The following is a 19,993-nucleotide window of genomic DNA, read 5'->3' on the forward strand; positions in this document are numbered from 1 at the left end:
AAATGAGCATGTGCAGAGAAGGGTGAGATGGTATATTACTGGATGTTAAACAGTATAGGCACCAGTGTTACCAACCCCCCGAAGTGAAATTTACTGGCAGGACGCCAAAATTTACAAACAGCACCAAACAGCCACTTTTTTTACTGCCAATGTAAAAAAGTGCCTAAAATAACCGTTTTCAGTACTAAACAGTGCAAATATTGATATTTAAACTATAAACATATAGCTAGTGCTATTAGCAATGTGTTTAAGTTAAACAAAAGTCAAAAAACATATTTCCCTATTTACATGAAGGTCAGATTACTATAACCCAGCCAGCACAGAGTTCCCCCTTACATCAGAGTGTGGAGGATTCCCCCTAACAGTGAAAGGGAACTCCTTTGTAAAGGGGAAAGCTGCAGATCATGAACTAAGGGGGCACTCTGATGTAAGGGGGGCTATGGTGACCAGAGACCACCTTATATCAGAGTTCCCAATTACATCGAGGTCTGCAGCATTGCCCTTGCACTGAAAGGGGAATCCTGCACACTCTGATGTAAAGGGGAATGTCAGGAACTCTGATGTGGGGGAACTCTGGTCACTAGAGACCATCTTCCCCATAGTGAATACACTAAGGTAAGGGGGGATTTCCTGCTATAAGGCAGAACTTTTATATCAGTGTCCCCATACATTATTGTATTCACTCCCCCTTACATCAGTGACCCCCATCTGACTGGCCTGGCGGCGCTGTCACTGAACTCCTCTCAGGTGCACCGTGCGGAGATCAGTCAGACAGCTCCAGCTTGGTGGCTCTGGTTTTGTCCTATAGTCTCCTCTCCACAGTCCACACATGTGTGACTCCTCTCATGACCTCATGCCGGCGGCGCTCCCACTCGTGACTCCTCGCCAGACCCCCTCAGAGACTGCAGACATGATAAAAGACAAGAGGCGGTCAGAGATTGCAGACATGATACAAGAGACAAGATAATTAAAGGCTGCGGACATGATACAGGAGGTGGTTAGAGCTATGGACATCATAGAGGAGGTGGTCCACACCCTGTGGACATCATACACGAGTTGGTCAGAGGCTGCAGTCATGGTACAGAAGGTTGGTAGAGGCTGTGGATATGGTACAGGAGGTGGTCAGAGGCTGTGGAGATGGTACAGGAGGTGGTCAGCGACTGTGGACATGATACAGGAGGTGGTCAGAGGCTGCAGATAACATAGAAAGAGGTGGTCAGAGGCTGCAGACATACTACAGGAGATGCTTAAAGGCTGTGGACATGATACAGGAGGTGGTCAGAGGCTGCACACATAGTACAGAAGATGGTCAGAGACTGAGGGCATGGTACAGGAGGTGGTTAGAGGTTGTGGCAACATGGTGCACCTTAATATACCCCCCCACAGCATTGTCCTTCTCTGCCCCCTTTCATATCACTCCCCACAGCAGTGTTTTCCTCTGCTTCCCTTCATTTTTCCCCTTCACATCAGTGTCCACTTCTGCCTCCCTTCAGCCCCCTTACAGTAGTGTCCTCCTCTTCCTCCTACACAGTATAGTCCTGTCCTTATCTGTCCCCCTTCATTTGCACATCAGTATCCTCTGCCTCCTTCACCCCCCACAGTAGTGTGAGTATCCCACTCTGCTCCTTTATATTACCATCCTCACGAGTGTGCTATGGTAACCGCGGTGAGGTGCCGCCACAGAGTGTCTTCTGTTAAAAAAAATGATGCTGTGTCACTGCGCATGTGCCTGCCCGGCCAAAAATGGGAGGAAATCATTCCCGAACCCGGCAGACTTCGGGTCGGTGCTTGCGCAGTTGCAAGGTTGGCCAGGATCCATCTTTTTTACAGGCACGGCTGCCCCGTAACGGCCATTTACAAAAATTACCGGACAGTTGACAACACTGATAAGCACTTATTTTTTATATTTAATATAGCTGTACGTGCAAAAGGGGCCAGCCTGAGATGATCTAGCAGAACCTCATTTTCTGACCAAATTTCCACTTTAAGCACCAAAGCTAAAGAAAATATCAAGAAGTATCTGTCAAAATTTTTAAAAGCATAGGCTGCAGTGTGTATTTTCTCCACAAGGTGGTGATCTCCCTTATGGTCTATGGAATGCAGAGACAGGAAGTGAAAGCCGATACAAACAGGAAGTGATGTCAACACAGACAGGAAATGTAATCTACAGACAGGAAGTGGTGTCATCTACAGACTGAAAGTTTCTCAAGAGTGGAAAGCATGCTGGAAGAGGAGGGAGATATTCCTGCAACCGATAGCAGAGGAGGTAATAAGATATTATTATATATTTACACCCAGTATCCCCCCGTCATGTCCGTCCTCTTCCTCCATAATCACTGAGACATCTTTTATCTCCAAAAGATGCTGATATACACTTATATAGAGTATTGTAATATTTACATAGATACATCCTACATATGGAACCATTAATCCAACTGTCCATCCAGAGCCTCTGGTTTATAGATCAGATAGATCCTAAATATAGAGCCATTTATTCAACTGTCCATCTAAAGGCCAGATACATACTAGACCATATTTATCCCAGTACAGTTCAGATAATTCTCAGTTTATCTGTCCAGAATGAAGAGTCCTGTATATATCAGGAAGAGCTGAGTAGGATTTTGGGAGGTCATATGACATCGATGTAATTTTAGCCGCCCCTCACATCACCGGGTAAAATGAGACTTTATTGTAAAGGAGAGAGCAGTACGGAGGGTCCATCTAGATCCCCCATCATCTGATAAACACATAGAAACAATGTATTCAGTCAGTGTGTGTGTTTCCTACAGATGGATCCAGTAATGGGAACCCACCAGAGAGATGTCCCCGTCCTCTGTATTCCCGGGATTCCACACAGGAAGATCACACCATCCCTCACCGTCATCAGGTAGGTGGGACTGAGCATGTACATCCAAAAATGTATTCTGTTGTGCTTTTTAAGGACAGGTTTCCTGCACAGTAATTATTATTGAGTAATTTTTAACGAGGATATTTTTAAGATACAAAATCAATCTATATGACACAGTCTATGCATATGAAACGTATTCACGGAGACATGTGATCATACAAAATACAAAAATTCTTAATAATTAACCTTTCCCAGAAATTTAGTGAGTTCAAATAATATCACCTTCAACCACCAGGTGTCTCACATGTGTTTTGAGTTTATCTTTTTAAGTTAATACGTTCTATTTTCATAATGTGTATAATGGTGAGAAGAATATATACCTTTAAATATTCTGGTAATCGGTCTAATGTAAAATACACTCAGTATAATTTTGATTAATCACTATCACATAAAATGGTTATATTTATGTATATCTATAAATGTATATCTATAAAAACTGGTCTATCTATGAAAGACACATGTTGTTATATATATTAATCAATACTACATAACATGGTTATCTATATGGATACCTGTATAATTCTGGTATATCCAATGAATATTTGTTTATCTAAACATAGGCTACAGTCTTATAAAGTTATAATCATAATTATATACACTCCAAAGACATGCTGGTAGGTTAATTGGATCCTGTCTAAATTGTCCCTAGTATGTATAAATGTGAGTTAGGGACCGTAGATTGTAAGCTCCTTGAGGGTGTAGGGACTGATGTGAATGTACAGTATATATATGTAAAGCGCTGCGTAAAGTGACAGCGCTATATAAGTACCTGAAATAATAAAAATAAATATGTTTTTCATAATACGAATCAGTTTCTTAAAACACTTCTACTTATAAAATCACACTTTCGTATATATTTTCTTTATACCAAAGTTGTTGGGTCCACAGATACTAAAATTATAATCGTCTCTGTGACCTACATTATCATACATAATTTGAATGATTTATAATAACCATGTAGGTACTTTTAAAATATTTTTGACTGGCACAAAATTCACCTCTTTCTAACGTGTTGAGATGGACTTTGAACAGTTCCATTGGATGTTTAGAGATGATTTAGTTTGTCCAAACAGTTCCTAAAATTCACACAATGAGTTGTTAGCCCAGGTGTTAGCTATTTAAACAGTTCCTCACTCGAACACAATAGGTTTTGTTGGACACCATTGTATTCTATGTGATAACAGTCTGTATCACCTTTTCCTATGGCTGTATGTGTAGCTTTTGTTTATCCACTAAAACCATGTAAATATCTCCTTGTTTTGTGACCAGAGCTACCATTGTTCCAGCGAATCTCTCTCACAATACATGCTTGTAAAAGTCTTTAATAGTTGATGTATTAGAAACTTTGAAAAACCATGAAATCATCTATTTTGTTCTAAAGGTCTCCAAAAGGGCAACAGTCCAATGATTGAAATAATCATGATTCATCTGTTTTTTTTTGTTTTTTTTTTGAGGCCTAAGCGAATCTCACATTTCTGCCAGTAAATATAAAATGTATTTCTTCATGAGTCCACAACAATTCCAATGCCGCGTACACACGACCGGACTTTCCTTCAGAATGAACTCTGACAGTTTTTCCGACGGAGTTCCGCTGAAACGGACTTGCCTACACACGATCACACCAAAGTCCGTTTGTTTCGAATGCGATGACGTACGACGGGACTAGAAAAAGGAAGTTCAATAGCCAGTAGCCAATAGCTGCCCTTGCGTCGTTCTTAGTCTGTCGGACTAGCATACAGACAAGCCGTTTTCCCAATAGGAACTGAGTCCGTCAGAAAAATTTGAAACATGTTCTATTTCTAGGTACGTCAGAATTTTCGAAAGAAAAGGTCCGATGAAGCCCACACACGATCGGAATGTCCGACGGAATGGTTTCGTCGGACCTTTTCTGCCGGAAAGTCCGGCCGTTTGTACGCGGCATAAGTTATGAGAGGCAGGGGTGTAACTAGAAATCACAGGGCCCCATAGCAAAATGTTGTTTGGGCCCCCCCCTGCAAACAGCCCCCCCCCCCAAAAAAATGAACTAATGCTATTGAACAACAGATTACTACACCCATGTAGCACAGTACCCAGGCAACAGCTTATATTAATTTTGAACAACAAAATATGCCGTATACTGTACAGACACCCCCTACCTCAGTGCAGACCCCCCAGCAATACAGACACCCCCCAGTACAGACACCCCCCAGCAGTGCAGACACCCCCCTCAGCAGTACAGACACCCCCCCAGTGCAGACCACCCCCCTCAGTACAGACACCCCCAGTGCAGACCCCCCCAGCATTACAGACCCCCCTCAGTGCAGACACCCCCCTCACTGCAAACCCCCTCAGTACAGACACCCCCTTAGTACAGACACCCCCCCTAGTGCAGACACCCCAGCATTACAGACCCCCCTCAGTGCAGGACCCCCCCCCAGGCAGTACAGACACCCCCCAGTACAGACACCCCCCAGCATTACAGACCCCCTCTCAGTGCAGACACCCCCCTCACTGCAGACCCCCCTCAGTAGTACAGACTCCACACAGTACAGACACCCCCCTAGTGCAGGCCCCCCAGCATTACAGACCACCCTCAGTGCAGACACCCCCCAGTGCAGACACCCCCCCAGTGCAGACCCCCAGCATTACAGACCCCCCTCAGTGCAGACACCCCCCTCACTGCAGACCCCCCAGCATTACAGACCCCCCTCAGTGCAGACACCTCCCGAGTACAGACACCCCCAGCATTACAGACCCCCCCTCAGTGCAGACCCCCCTCAGTAGTACAGACCCCCTCAGTACAGACACCTCCCATCAGTGCAGACACCCCCCTTGGTGCAGACCCACCTTAGTGCAGGACCCCCCAGCAGTGCAGACACCCCCCTCAGTGCTGGACCCCCCCAGCAGTACAGACACCCCCCTCAGTGCAGGACCCCCCCCAGCAGTACAGACACCCCCTTCAGTGCAGGACCCCCCCAGCAGTACAGACACCCCCAGTGCAGACCCCCCCCCCACCCAGGCAACAGCTTATATTAAGTTCGAACAACAAAATATGCAGTATACTGTACAGAAACCCCCTACCTCAGTGCAGACCCCCCAGCAGTGCAGACATCCCCCTTAGTACAGACGCCCCCCTAGTGCAGACCCCCAGCATTACAGACCCCCCCTCAGTGCAGACACCCCCTCAGCAGTACAGACACCCCCCAGTGCAGACACCCCTCAGTAGAGACACCCCCTCTTAGTACAGACACCCCCCTAGTGCAGACACCCCAGCATTACAGACCCCCTCAGTACAGACAACCGCCTTCAGTGCAGACACCCCCCTCAGTGCAGACCCCCCTCAGTACAGACACCCCCCCTAGTGCAGACCCCCCTCAGTACAGACACCCCTCAGTGCAGACACCCCCCCAGCATTACAGACCCCCCTCAGTGCAGACACCCCCCTCACTGCAGACCCCCCAGCATTACAGACCCCCCTCAGTGCAGACACCCCCCCAGTACAGACACCCCCCAGCATTACAGACCCTCCCTCACTGCAGACCACCCCCTGACTGCAGACCCACCCCCTCAGTGCAGACACCACTCAGAAGTACAGACCCCCTCAGTATAGACCCCCCCAGCAGTGCAGACACCCCCCTAGTGCAGACCTCCCTCAGTGCAGGACCCTCCCAGCAGTGCAGACACCCCCCTCAGTGCAGGACCCCCCCAGCAGTACAGACACCCCCTTCAGTGCAGGACCCCCCCAGCAGTACAGACACCCCCCCAGCAGTGCAGACACCCCCCCTTAGTACAGACACCCCCCTAGTGCAGACCCCCCAGCATTACAGACCCCCCTCAGTGCAGACATCCCCTTCAGTAGTCTGTTAGGACCTCCCCCAGCAATATAGACACCCCCAGTGCAGACCACCCCCCTCAGTACAGACCCCCCCCCAGAATTACAGACTCCCCCTCAGTGCAAACACCCCTCAGTACAGACACCCCCCTTTGTACAGGCACCCCCCTAGTGCAGACCCCCCCAGCATTGCAGACCCCCCTCAGTACAGACACCCCCCAGCATTACAGACTTCCCCTCAGTGCAGGCGCCCCCCCTTACATACCTCAACCGCGCTGACAGTCTCCACTCTCCAGATACACACAGCGGTGTGTGTCCCTCGAGCGCAGTCTCCTCCTCCTCTGTGGATGTAAACAGAGAGGAGGGGAGGTGGCTTCGGTCCGCTCCGCTGAGGGACACAGCAGCGCCAGGCACAGCTAATCAGGGCAGCGAGTGGTGCGGCTGCCGCTATCCAAGGGTGACTGTCACCCCTCTGGTGGGCCACCGGTGTGGCCCGCACCGCCTTGCAACGCCACTCACCGGGCCCCACTCAGCTGCGGGCCCCATAGCGCCCGCACGTGTCGCTATGGCGGTAGTTCCGCCACTGATGAGAGAACATTCTTCTTTGTACGTTGTTCATTTTTATACAAGTATTTTATCATCTTTGGGTTCAGGGTGAAGAACTAAAAGACATCAAAGCTGAGATTAAAGAGGAAGAAGAAGAGAGGTTGGTGAGTGGAGATCAGCAGTCTATGGAGGAGTGGAAGATGACTATGAAAAGTAAACAGGAGAAATCTTCTCTACATATGGACACAAGTGAGTAATAAACACTAAATATAGAACCAGTTCCCATTTTTATTTTAATAGGAATATAAAGTTTGTATTTACATTGTTACACCAGAGGAGAAAAGGTCTATGTCTTCTGTCACACAGGAGAAAAATAGAAATTTCAAAGCAGCAGCTGACCCACAGGACAGTAGAATGTCCATATAAAGCTCGGCCTAATCTTTAGGTTATAAAGATTCATTATTGCTCCCAAAAGGCAATTGGATAGCTCACCAGATCAACATTCTAAAATAGTTTTCCTACAATTATTGATAACCATAAGAAGAACATCCAGTCATTTTTTCAGAGTCATCTAGAACCAGACAATTCTTCATCCACAGAGCTCTAAAAACAAATCACCCCTTCCGTATACAGAGTTTTTTTTCTATTCACTTTCAAACAATGAAAGGTGATAGATCTATCAGCCTTCAGCCCGATCCTGAAAGACTGGACTGGCGGTGTACCACAATATGCGTGCGGGTATGCCTAATGATCTATTACACTTGCTGCAGCAGCATTATTACACTCTGTGTTTGCCACTGACTGCAGTGCTGCCTGTCGCTGGTGCCATGTGCGGCTACAGAGCAGGGACACCATGCATTTCATTTTGGCCCTAGGAGGGTTTGAACACCCCTGACCTCTCCCTTATCTACGCCCCTGGTCCTCTTTGATGACCTTAAAGTGAATAACTCAACATCAAGTTGACTATACGAACCACTTATGTATTTGTACATGTTGATCGTATCCCCAAAATAAATAATAAAATATATATTTATTTTATTTACATTGATTATTTATCAACCATTATCTGATTTCATTTCAACCCCATCAGTAGCATTGGGACTAGTGAGAATGGGATTAGGGTTGGGAAATTGGGACTGGGATTAGGATTAAGTGGATTGGGACTAGTGGGACTGGGTTTAGGGGACTGTGATTAGGGTTAGGGGATTGGGAATAGTGGGACAGGAATTAGGGTTAGGTGATTGGGACTGGGATTAGGGTTGGGGGAATGGGACTAGCAAGACTGAGATTAGGGTTGGGACAGTGGGACTAATGGGACTGGGAATAGGGTTGGGACAGTGGGACTGGGAATAGGGTTAGGGGTTTGGGACTAGTGGGACTGGGATTAGGGTTGGGGGATCAGGACTAGTGGGACTGGGATTAGTGTTGGGGGATTGGGACTACTGGGACTGGGATTAGGGTTGGGGGATTGAGACTAGTGGGACTGGGATTAGGGTTGGGGGATTAGGACTAGTTGTACTGGGGTTAGGGTTCAGAGATTGGAAATAGTGGGACTGGGATTAGGGTTGGGGGAGTGGGACTGGGATTAGGGTTAAGGGATTGGGACTATTGAGACTGGGATTAGGGTTGGGGGAGTGGGACGGGCATTGGGACTGGTGGGACTGGAATTGGTGTTAGGAGATTGGGAGTAGTGGGACTGGGATTAGGGTTGGGATATTGGGACTGGCATTTGGGTTAGGGGATTGGGACTAGTGGGACTGGGATTAGGGTTAAGGTTGGACGATTGGGACTAGTGGGACTGGGGTTAGGGTTGGACAATTGGGACTAGTGGGACTGGGATTAGGGTTGGGGATTGGGATTAGTGGGACTGGGATTAGGGTTAGGGGATGGGACTAGTGGGACTGAGATTAGGGTTGGGGGATTAGGGTTAGGGGATTGGGACTAGGATTAGGGTTGGAGGATTGGGAGTAGTGGAATTGGGACTAGTGGGATTAGGATTGGGACTGGGATTAGGGTTAGGGGATTGGGACTGGGATTAGGGTTGGGGGAATGGGACTAGTGAGACTGAGATTATTGTTGGGACAGTGGGACTAATGGGACTGGAAATAGGGTTGGGACAGTGGGACTAATGGGACTGGGAATACATTTAGGGGATTGGGACTAGTGGGACAGGGATTAGGGTTGGGGGATCAGGACTAGTGGGACTGGGATTAGGATTGGGGGATTGGGACTAGGGTTGGGGGATTGGGACTAGTGGGACTGGGATTAGGGTTGGGGGATTGGGACTAGTTGGACTGGGATTGGAGTTAGGTTTCAGGGATTGGAACTAGTGGGACTGGGATCAGGGTTGGGGGAGTGGAAATGGGATTAGGGTTAAGGGAATGGGACTAGTGGGACTGGGATTAGGGTTAGGGGATTGGGACTAGTGGGACTGGGATTGGGGCTGGATTTGGGGTTAGGGGATTGGGAGTAGTGGGACTGGGATTAGGGTTGGACGAGTGGGACTGGGATTAGGGTTGGGATATTGGAACTATTGGGACTGGCATAAGGGTTAGGCATTGGGACTAGTGGGATTAGGGTTAGGGTTGGATGATTGGAACTAGTGGGACAGGGGTTAGGGTTGGACGATTGGGACTAGTGGGACTGGGATTAGGGGATTGGAACTAGTTGGACTGGGAGTAGGGTCAGGGGATTGGGACTAGTGGGACTGGGATTAGGTTTAGGGGATTGGGACTGGGATTAGGGTTGGGGATTGGGACTTGGATTAGGGTTGGGGGATTGGGACTAGTGGGACTGGGAGTAGGGTTGGGATATTGGGACTAGTGGGACTGGCATTAGGGTTAGGGGTTGGGACCAGTGGCACTGGGATTAGGGTTAGGAGATTGGGACTAGTGGGACTGGGATTAGGTTGATGGATAGGGACTAGTGGGTCTGGGATTAGGGTTGGGTGATTGGGATTAGGGTTGATGGATTGGGACTGGGATTAGGGTTGACGGATTGGGACTGGGATTAAGGTTGATGGATAGGGACTAGTCAGACTGGGGTTAAGGTTGGGGGATTGGAACTAGTGGGATTAGGGTTGGGGGATTGGGACTAGTGTGACTGGGATTAGGGTTGAGGGATTGGGACTAGTGGGACTGGGATTAGGGTTGAGGGATTGGGACTGGGGTTAGAGTTGGGGGACTGGGACTAGTGGGACTGGGATTAGGGTTTGGGGATAGGGACAGTGGGGCTGGGATTAGGGTTGAGGGATTGGGACTAGTGGCCCTGGGAGTAGGATTGGGGGATTGGGACTAGTGGGACTGGGATTAGGGTTAGGGGATTGAGACTAGTGGGACTGGGATTGGGGTTAGGAGATTGGGACTAGTATCAGTGATTGGGACTAGTGAGACTTGGATTAGGGCTAGGATTGGGGGTTTGGGACAAGTTGGACTAGGAGTACGGTTAGGGTTGGGGGATTGGGACTAGTGGGACTGGGATTATGGTTAGGGAATTGGGACTAGTGATACTGGGATTAGGATTAGGGGATTGGGACTGGGATTAGGGTTGGGGGATTGGGACTAGTTGGACTAGGGTTGGGGGATTGAGACTATTGGGACTGGGATTAAGGTTGGGGAATTGGGACTTGTTGAACTGGGATTAGGGTTAGGGGGTTGGGGCTAGTGATACTGGGGTTGGGGGATTGGGACTAGTGGGACTGGGATTAGGTTTAGGGTTGGGGAATTGGGAGTGAGTGGGACCGGGATTAGGGTTGGAATTGGGACTAGTGGGATTAGGGTTGGGGGATTTGGACTGGTGGGACTGGGGTTAGGGTTGCGGGATTGGGACTAGTGGGACTGGGATTAGGGTTGGGGATTGGGACTAGTGGGACTGGGATTAGGGTTGGGGGATTGGGACTAGTTGGACTGGGATTAGGGTTGGGGATTGGGACTAGTGGGACTTTGATTAGGGTCAGGGTTGGGAGATTGGGAAAGGGATTAGGGTTGGGGGATTGGGACTAGTTGGACTCGGATTAGGGTTAGGGGATTGGGACTATTGGGACTGAGATTGGGTTTGGGGGATTGGGACTAGTGTTACTTTTTATTAGGGTTAGGGGATTGGGACTAGTGGGACTGGGATTAGGGTTTTGGGATTGGGACTAGTGGGACTGGAATTAGGGTTGAGGGCCAGCATTAGGGTTAGGGGATTGGGAATAGTGTGACTGGGATTAGGATTGGGACTAGTTGGACTCGGAGTAGGGTTAGGGGATTGGGACTAGTGAGACTGGGAATATGGTTAGGAAATTGGAACTAGTGGGACTGGCATTAGAGTTAGGGGATTGAGACTAGTGGGACTGGGATTAGGGTTAGGGTCGGACGATTGGGACTAGGGTTAGGGTTGGACAATTGGGACTAGTGGGACTGGGATTAGGGTTGGGGGATTGGGACTAGTGGGACTAGGTTTAGGGTTAGGGGATTGGCACTAGTGGGACTGGGGTTGGGGGACTGGGATTAGGGTTAGTGGATTGGGACTGGGATTAGGCTTGGGGGGTTGGGACTAGTGGGATTGGAAGTAGGGTTAGGATTGGGGGATTGGGACTAGTGGGACTGGGATTAGGGTTAGGAGAGTGGGACTGGGATTAGGGTTGGGGGATTGGGACTAGTGGGACTGGGATTAGGGTTAGGGGATTGGGACTAGTGAGACTGGGATTAGGGTTGGGGGATTGGGACTGGGATTAGGGTTAGGGGATTGGGACTGGGATTAGGTTTGGGGGATTGGGACTAGTGGGACTGGGAGTAGGGTTAGGTTTGGGGGATTGGACTAGTGGGACAGGGAGTAGGGTTAGGGCATTGGGATTAGTGGGACTGGAATTAGGTTTAGGGGATTGGGACTGGGATTAGGCTTGGGGGATTGGGACTAGTGGGACTGGGTTTATGGTTAGGGAATTGGGACTAGTGGGATTGGGGTTAGGGGATTGGTACTAGTGGGACTGGAATTGGGGTTAGGGGATTGGGAGTAGTGGGACTGGGAGTAGGGTTGGACGATTGGGACTAGTGGGAATTGTATTAGGGTTAGGGGATTGGGACTAGTGGCCATGGGATTAGGGTTAGGGGATTGGGACTAGTGAGACTCAGATTAGGGTTAGGTTTGGGGGATTGGGACTGGGATTAGGGTTGAGGGATTGGGACTAGTGGGACTGGGATTAAGGTTGATGGATAGAGACTAGTGGGTCTGGGATTAGGGTTGGGGGATTGGGACTGGAATTAGGGTTGACGGATTGGGACTGGGATTAAGATTAATGGATAGGGACTAGTGGAACTGAGGTTAAGGTTGGGGGATTGGGACTAGTAGGATTAGGGTTGGGGGATTGGGACTGGGATTAGGGTTGGTGGATTGGGACTAGTGGGACTGGGAATAGGGATTGGGACTAGAGAGACTGGGATTAGGGTTAGGATTGGGGGTTTGGGAAAAGTTGGAGTAGGGTTAGGGGATTGGGACTAGTGGGACTAGGATTATGGTTGGGGAATTGGGACTTGTTGAACTGTTATTAGCGTTGGGGGATTGGGAGTGAGTGGGACCGGGATTAGGGTTGGAATTGGGACTAGTGGGGTTAGGCTTGGGGATTGCGACTAGTGGGACTGGGATTATTGTTGAGGGATTTGGACTGGTGGGACTTGGGTTAGGGTTGGGGGATTTGGACTGGGGTTAGGGTTGGGGGATTGGGACTAGGATTATGGTTGGGGGTTTGGATCTAGTGGGACTGGGATTAGGGTTGGGGGATTGGGACTAGTGGGACTGGGATTAGGGGTGGGGGATTGGGATTGAGTGGGACTGGGATTAGGGTTGGGATTAGTAGGACTGGGATTAGGGTTGGGGGGATTGGGACTTGTGGGACTGGGATTAAGGTTCAGGGATTGGGACTAGTGGGACTGGGATTAAGGTTGATGGATAGGGACTAGTGGGACTGGGATTGAGGTTAAAATGAGGGGATTGGGACTAGTGGGACTGGGATTAGGGTTGGGGGATTGGGACTAGTGGGACTGGGATTAAGGTTGGGGGATTGGGACTAGTTGGACTGGGATTAGGGTTGGGGGATTGGGACTAGTGGGACTGGGATTAGGGTTGGGGGTTTGGAACTAGTTGGACTGGGACTAGTGGGACTGAGATTGGGTTTGGAGGATTGGGACTAGTGGGACTGGTATAAGGGTTTTGGGATTGGGACTAGTGGGACTGGGATTAGGGTTGGGGGCTTGGGACTAGTGGGACCAGCATTAGGGTTAAGGGATTGGGACTAGTGGGACTGGGATTAGGGTAGAGGTTGGATGATTGGAACTAGTGGGACCAGTGTTATTACTGGAAGATTGGGACTAGTGGGACTGGGATTAGGGTTAAGGGAATGGGACTAGTGGAACTGGGATTAGGGTTGGGGGATTGGGAGTGAGTGGGACTGGGATTAGGTTTAGGGGATCGGGAGTGAGTGGGAATGGGATTAGGGTTGGGATTGGGACTTGTGGGATTGGGACTGGTGGGATTAGGATTGGGACTAGTGGGACTGGGATTAGGGTTGGGATTGGGAGTGAGTGGGACTGGGATTAGGGTTGGGACTAGTAGGACTGGGATTAGGGTTAGTATTGGGGGATTGGGACTAGTGGGATTGGGGTTAGGGGATTGGGAGTAGTGGGACTGGGATTAGGATGGGGGATTGGGAATAGTGGGACTGGGATAAGGGTTGGGGGATTGGGACTAATGGGATTGGGATTAGGGTTAGGATTGGGACTAGTGGGACTGGGATTAGGGTTGGGGATTGGGACTAGTTGGACTGGGAATAGGATTAGGGTTTGTGGATTAGGTTTAGTGGGACTGGGATTAGGATTGGGGGATTGGGATTAGGGTTGGGGGATTGAGACTAGTGGGACTGGGATTATGGTTTTGGGATTGGGACTAGTGGGAGTGGGATTAGGGTTGGGGGCTTGGGACTAGTGGGACTGGGATTAGGGTTGGGGGATTGGGACTAGTGGGACCAGCATTAGGGTTAGGGGATTGGGACTAGTGGGACTGGGATCAGGGTAAGGGTTGGATGATTGGAACTAGTGGGACCAGTGTTATTACTGGACGATTGGGACTAGTTGGACTCAGAGTAGGGTTAGGCGATTGGGACTAGTGGGACTGGGCATATGGTTAGGGGATTGGAACTAGTGGGACCGGGGTTAGGGTTGGGGGATTGGGACTAGTTGAACTGGGATTAGGGTTAGGGGATTGGGACTAGTAGAACTGTGATTAGGGTTGGGGGATTGGCAGTGAGTGGGACTGGGATTAGCTTTAGGGGATCGGGAGTGAGTGGGAATGGGATTAGGGTTGGGATTGGGACTTGTGGGACTGCGATTAGGCTTGGGGGATTAGGACTGGTGGGACTAGGATTAGGATTGGGACAAGTGGGACTGGGATTAGGGTTGGGATTGGGAGTGAATAGGACTGGGATTAGGGTTGGGATTGGGACTATTGGGGCTGGGATTAGGGTTAGTATTGGGGGATTGGGACTAGTGGGATTGGGGTTAGGGGATTGGGAGTAGTGGGACTGGGATTAGGATGGGGGATTGGGAATAGTGGGACTGGGATTAGGGTTGGGGGATTGGGACTATTGGGACTAGGGTTAGGGTTGGGATTGGGACTAGGTGGACTGGGATTAGGATTGGTGGATTAGGTTTAGTGGGACTGGTATTAGGATCCGGGGGTTGGGATTAGGGTTGGGGGATTGGGACTAGTTGGACTGGGATTAGGATTAGGGTTGGGGGATTAGGAATAGTGGGACTGGGATTAAGGTTGGGGGATTGGGATTAGTGGAACTGGGATATTTCCACTCGCGTTGCAATGCTCATCTGAGTGTAATTTCAGAACTTTCGGGGTCACACTCAAGTCCTGAAAAAACAACACAAATGTCCCTCTTGAGGAGTGCGCTTGTAGGACAGGATGAACCCAAAAGTGACATCGCTGCCTCTGTTTAACCACTTCAGCCCCGGAAAAAAAGTAATATTTTTTACTTTTTAATAATGGCGGCGATCTGAGATTTTTATCGTGACTGCGACATTATGGCGGACACATTGGACAATGTTGACACATTTTTGCAACCATTGGCTTTAATACAGTGATCAGTGCAATTAGAAATGCATTACTGTAAAAACGTCACTGGCAGGGAAGGGGTTAACACTAGGGGGCAGTGAAGGGGTTAACTATGTTCCCTGGGAGGTGATTCTAACTGAAGGGGGAGGGGACTAACTACAGGAAGTGACAGATCGTGGTTCCTAGCTAATAGGAACACACGATCTGTCACTCCTGTCAGAACAGAACAGGGAAGTGTGTGTTTACACACACTCGTCCCTGTTCTGTGTCTCCTGGTCACGATCACTCAAGGCCGGCGGTCATCTCGACTGTTGGCCACAAGCATCGGCACCCCGCTGTGCAGCAGGTGCAGTTGCCTGCTATCCGAATCCCGCGAGCCAATGTACAGTTACGTGGTTTCGCACAGGGGAACCAACCTCCTGCAGTAAAACTGCGGCGGCTGGTCTGGAAGCGGTTAATGATATTTTCCCAATAGAGGAGCACAAACAGTGGCTTAGCAAACTCCATCTTCTCTGTGTTCCCGCTCTCCCCTCCACCAAATACAAGGGGGTGCACAGGAAGTGATGTAGGAAGTGCACAGGAAGTGATGTAGGAAGTGCACAGGAAGTGATGTAGGAAGTGCACAGGATGTGATGTAGGGTGGGTTGTTAACGCCAACGCTTCAAAAATGCCTTAAAATCCCCTGAGCGGTGCACTAATTTTATAACGCAGCAATAGCCCTGTGAGTTTTTAAGGCATTTTTCAAGCGCCTCAATATGAAAGGAGCTCTTAGTGCGAGACCAACATATATGACTCCTGAATACAAGATTCCAAAAATTCTTCTAACATTTATTGTAAAATTATTTCTCATCAGATGACCATAATGTGCGGAATACGTCTGAGGAATCTTCTGATAAATCACATTCCAGGACTCTAAGATCTCACAGTAGAAATACTTTAATAGATCCGTCTATTCCCGAGGAATCTTCTTCAGGGCAGGAAGGAGATCACACAGAAGAGAGTTCATTGTCATGTTCAGTGTGTGGGAAACTTTTCACAAAAAAGAGAGACCTTCTTAGACACAAGAAATATCACAATGCTGAGCGTCCCTATTCATGTTCAGAGTGCGGGAAATGTTTCACTAGCAAACAAAACCTTCATGTACATCAGAGGATTCACACGGGTGTACGTCCCTTTCCATGCTCAGTATGTGGGAAATGTTTCACTACCAAGCAAAATCTACTTACACACCGGTACAGTCACACGGGTGAGCGTCGCTATTCATGTTCAGAGTGCGGAAAGTGTTTCACTAGCAAACAATACCTTCTTACACACCGGTACAGTCACACGGGTGAGCGTCCCTTCTCCTGTTCAGAGTGCGGGAAATGTTACACTGATAACAAAAAACTTTGTATACATCGAAGAAGTCACACAGATGAGCGTCCTTATTCATGTTCAGAGTGCGGGAAAAGTTTCAGTCAGAAAATTTGTCTTATTACACACCAGAGAAATCACACGGGTGAGCAACCCTATTCATGTTCAGAGTGCGGGAAAGGTTTCAGTCAGAAAATTTGTCTTATTACACACCAGAGAAATCACACGGGTGAGCAACCCTATTCATGTTCAGAGTGCGGGAAAAGTTTCATTCATAAAGCCAAACTTCTTGTACACCAGAGAGATCACACGGGCGAGCGTCCTTATACATGCTCGGAGTGTGGGAAATGTTTCAAATGGAAATATTCATTCGATATACACCAGAACCTTCACGCGGATGTGCGTCCTTATTCATGTTCAGAGTGCGGGAAATCTTTCTCACAGAAAGGAGACCTTGTGTATCACCAGAGAATTCACACAGGCGAGCGTCCTTATTCATGTTCAGAGTGCGGGAAATCTTTTGTGTCACATGGAGGCCTTATGTATCACCAGAGAATTCACACAGGTGAGCGTCCTTATTCATGTACAGAGTGCGGGAAATCTTTTGCGTCAAAAGGAAGCCTTGTGGTACATCAGAGATTTCACACGGGTGAGTTTCCTTATTCATGTTCAGAGTGCGGGAAATCTTTTGCGTCGCATGGAGGCCTTATGTATCACCAGAGAATTCACACAGGTGAGTGTCCACATTCATGTTCAGAGTGCAGGAAATCCTTTGCGTCGTATGGACACCTTGTTAGACACCAGAGAATTCACACGGGTGAGCGTCCTTATTCATGTTCAGAGTGCGGGAAATCTTTCACGTGGAAAGGAAGCCTAAATGTACACCAGAAAACTCACACAGGCGAGCGTCCTTATTCATGTTCAGAGTGCGGAAAATGTTTCATGTCTAAAGGACACCTTGTTAGACATCAGAGAAGTCACACGAGATAACAATCTTTCTCATAACAGTGGTGTGTTGGGGGTGGGGCGGAATATATTGAATGTTTTTCAGGTTCGGTTTGATAGATCTGAGTCTGCAGGGATTGAATTCTAGTAATACGATCCTCTAAACATACAGAGATGACTCGGTCCCGCACTCACACAGACCGCACCATACAACTATACTGTGCTAATACATGGCCAGATATGACAATACATGAACAACACTTCTTATTGGTTGATATCGGTTTCTATACATTATTGCTCGTTATGGTTTACTGAAGAAGCCAGCTTCTCATTGGTCCAACCAATAATTCATTTTTTATTTTTGTTTATTATCTTCAATTATAAAGGTTTTGATTTAGATTCTCGCTTAGTTTTTTTTTATTGTTTATTAACCACTTGAAGACTGCCATTTAAAACCTCCTTCCTGTATATGCCATTCTTTCATTTCCAGCACAGTGATATTTAACGGACAATTACTCGGTCATGCAAGACTGTACCTAAATGAATTTTATATAACATGTAAAGCTTTCCTTTTAGTTGTGTTTCTCCACCACTTTTACTATACAGTATAATAGCAAAGAGATAAAAAAATTAGAATAAAAAGCATTTTTCTTAGCTTCTCTCATAAAAAAATGCAAATAAATAACCTTTCTTCATTAATTTAGGGCAAAATTTATTTTTCTACATTTCTTTGGTAAAATACAAAGCAAATAAGCGTATATTATTTACTCTGAGTTATAAAGTCTTCAAACTATGGTGTATATATACTGTATTTGAAAAGAATCAATCCTGATGTTCTGGCAGCCTATTTCAATTCTTGAGGCCCTAAAATGCCAGGACAGTAGGAATACCCTCAAAATGACACCTAAGTAGACAGTCCAAGGTATTTTGTAAGAGGCATGCAGAGTCTTTTGATGCTGTAAGTTTTTTGCCACAATCTTTTTTGGAAAATAAATGAATTAAAATCCGATTTTTATTTCAAAAAGTTGTACATTTAACAAGTTATTTCTCACACACAACATGGGTATACTTACAATTACACTTCAAAACACATTTTTTTACTCATTTCAAGCATGGGGATACCACATGTGTGAGACTTTTTATATGTCTAGATGCATAGAGGGGTCCAAAATCTAAGGAGCACCTTCAGGCTTTCAAAGTGCATAAATGACTTCCTATCACATTTCTTGAGGCTCTGCAGTGCCAGGATAAGAAAAACACCCACAAAATGACCACATTTCGAAGAGTAAACACCCCAAGGTATCTTTTTTAAGAGGTATGATGAGTCTTTTGAGGATTTCATTTTTCTGCCACAAGTTTTTAGAAAATACAGGAAGAAAATGAAAATTCTTTTTTTTTTTTTTTACACAAACCTGTCAATAAAATATCATAAACACAGTATGGGCGTATTTACAGTTTCCCCCAAAATCTATTCTACTACTCGGGTAAGTATATAGTACAAAACAATAGGGGTTTTTAAGGTGCTGATTAATACTCAAATATTGTTAAAATTTAACAATTTTTTAATTAATTTCAGTTAAAAATTTTTATTAAAACCATGAATCTCACTGTGTTTTGATCAACAAACATAGTTGACACATCTATTGTAACATGGAATATGTAAATCTCGACATGTTCTGCCAAAAGTTTTTGACTTCTTCAGGAGTTTATGCATTAATTTGAATTGTATGAGAGACTATCTGTTAAATCCTAAAAATGAGAGTGATGGAAGAGATATTATCAGTATTTACATCAACAACTGGAGCCCGTGTACTGATGATCAAGGCAGCTGAATAGATGGCCATAGGGAGGACAAAAAGTCCAGGAAAGGGGCCACTTATCTATTGTGTCACTCAGAAGTAAGTTCAGGTCCTGCTTATGTATATCCAAAAGGTATATCTAAAAGAGATTTTTGTGATGTGTTTGGCATTATAGCTCCCTCATGGCTCCAACAAAAAACACTACAAAAAATAGATTCTACTAAGTTTGGGAATAACACATATGTGAGACATTTTCAATGTTTGAACCGATTATATATTGACTTTTTAAGGGCTTAACCACATAGAGAAGGCCAAAATCCAAGGAGTACCTTCAGACTTTTAAGGAGTGTATCACCCTCCTAAATAGGTTGCTAGAATGATTAGGAAAATGTAGTTCTTTTTGGCTGTGGAGCAGTTTGCGATTGCTTTGGTCTGTTCTGGATTTGGCAGGCTGCAGGTTTGATTATTTCCCCTTGCCTTCTGAAGGATTCTAGAATGTGGTGGGCTGGTGAAGCAAATCAGAAGCCCAGCTGA

The 19,993-nt window shown here is 47.1% G+C and overlaps 1 protein-coding gene across 3 annotated transcripts; it reads left to right on the top strand.

The window, feature by feature from the left end:
• The first annotated feature begins 2,092 nt into the window (after window positions 1–2,092).
• LOC141104816 (uncharacterized) lies at window positions 2,093–18,677 on the top strand. Of its 3 annotated transcripts, none has more exons than XM_073594582.1 (4): window positions 2,093–2,266; window positions 2,790–2,887; window positions 7,373–7,514; window positions 16,216–18,676. In XM_073594582.1, exons 1-4 carry the CDS (start codon window positions 2,221–2,223, stop codon window positions 17,703–17,705), a joined length of 1,776 nt encoding a protein of 591 aa, XP_073450683.1. In that variant the 5' UTR covers window positions 2,093–2,220; the 3' UTR covers window positions 17,706–18,676. The 3 variants fall into 3 exon arrangements, with proteins under 3 accessions (XP_073450683.1, XP_073450685.1, XP_073450684.1); XM_073594583.1 differs by lacking the exon at window positions 2,093–2,266 and adding an exon at window positions 2,642–2,673 and having other exon boundaries at window positions 16,216–18,677; XM_073594584.1 differs by lacking the exon at window positions 2,790–2,887 and having other exon boundaries at window positions 2,171–2,266; window positions 16,216–18,677.
• The last annotated feature ends 1,316 nt before the right edge of the window (window positions 18,678–19,993 follow it).

This window comes from Aquarana catesbeiana, linkage group LG08 (genome assembly GCF_042186555.1).
Source record: "Aquarana catesbeiana isolate 2022-GZ linkage group LG08, ASM4218655v1, whole genome shotgun sequence".
Taxonomy (NCBI): Eukaryota; Metazoa; Chordata; class Amphibia; order Anura; family Ranidae; genus Aquarana; species Aquarana catesbeiana.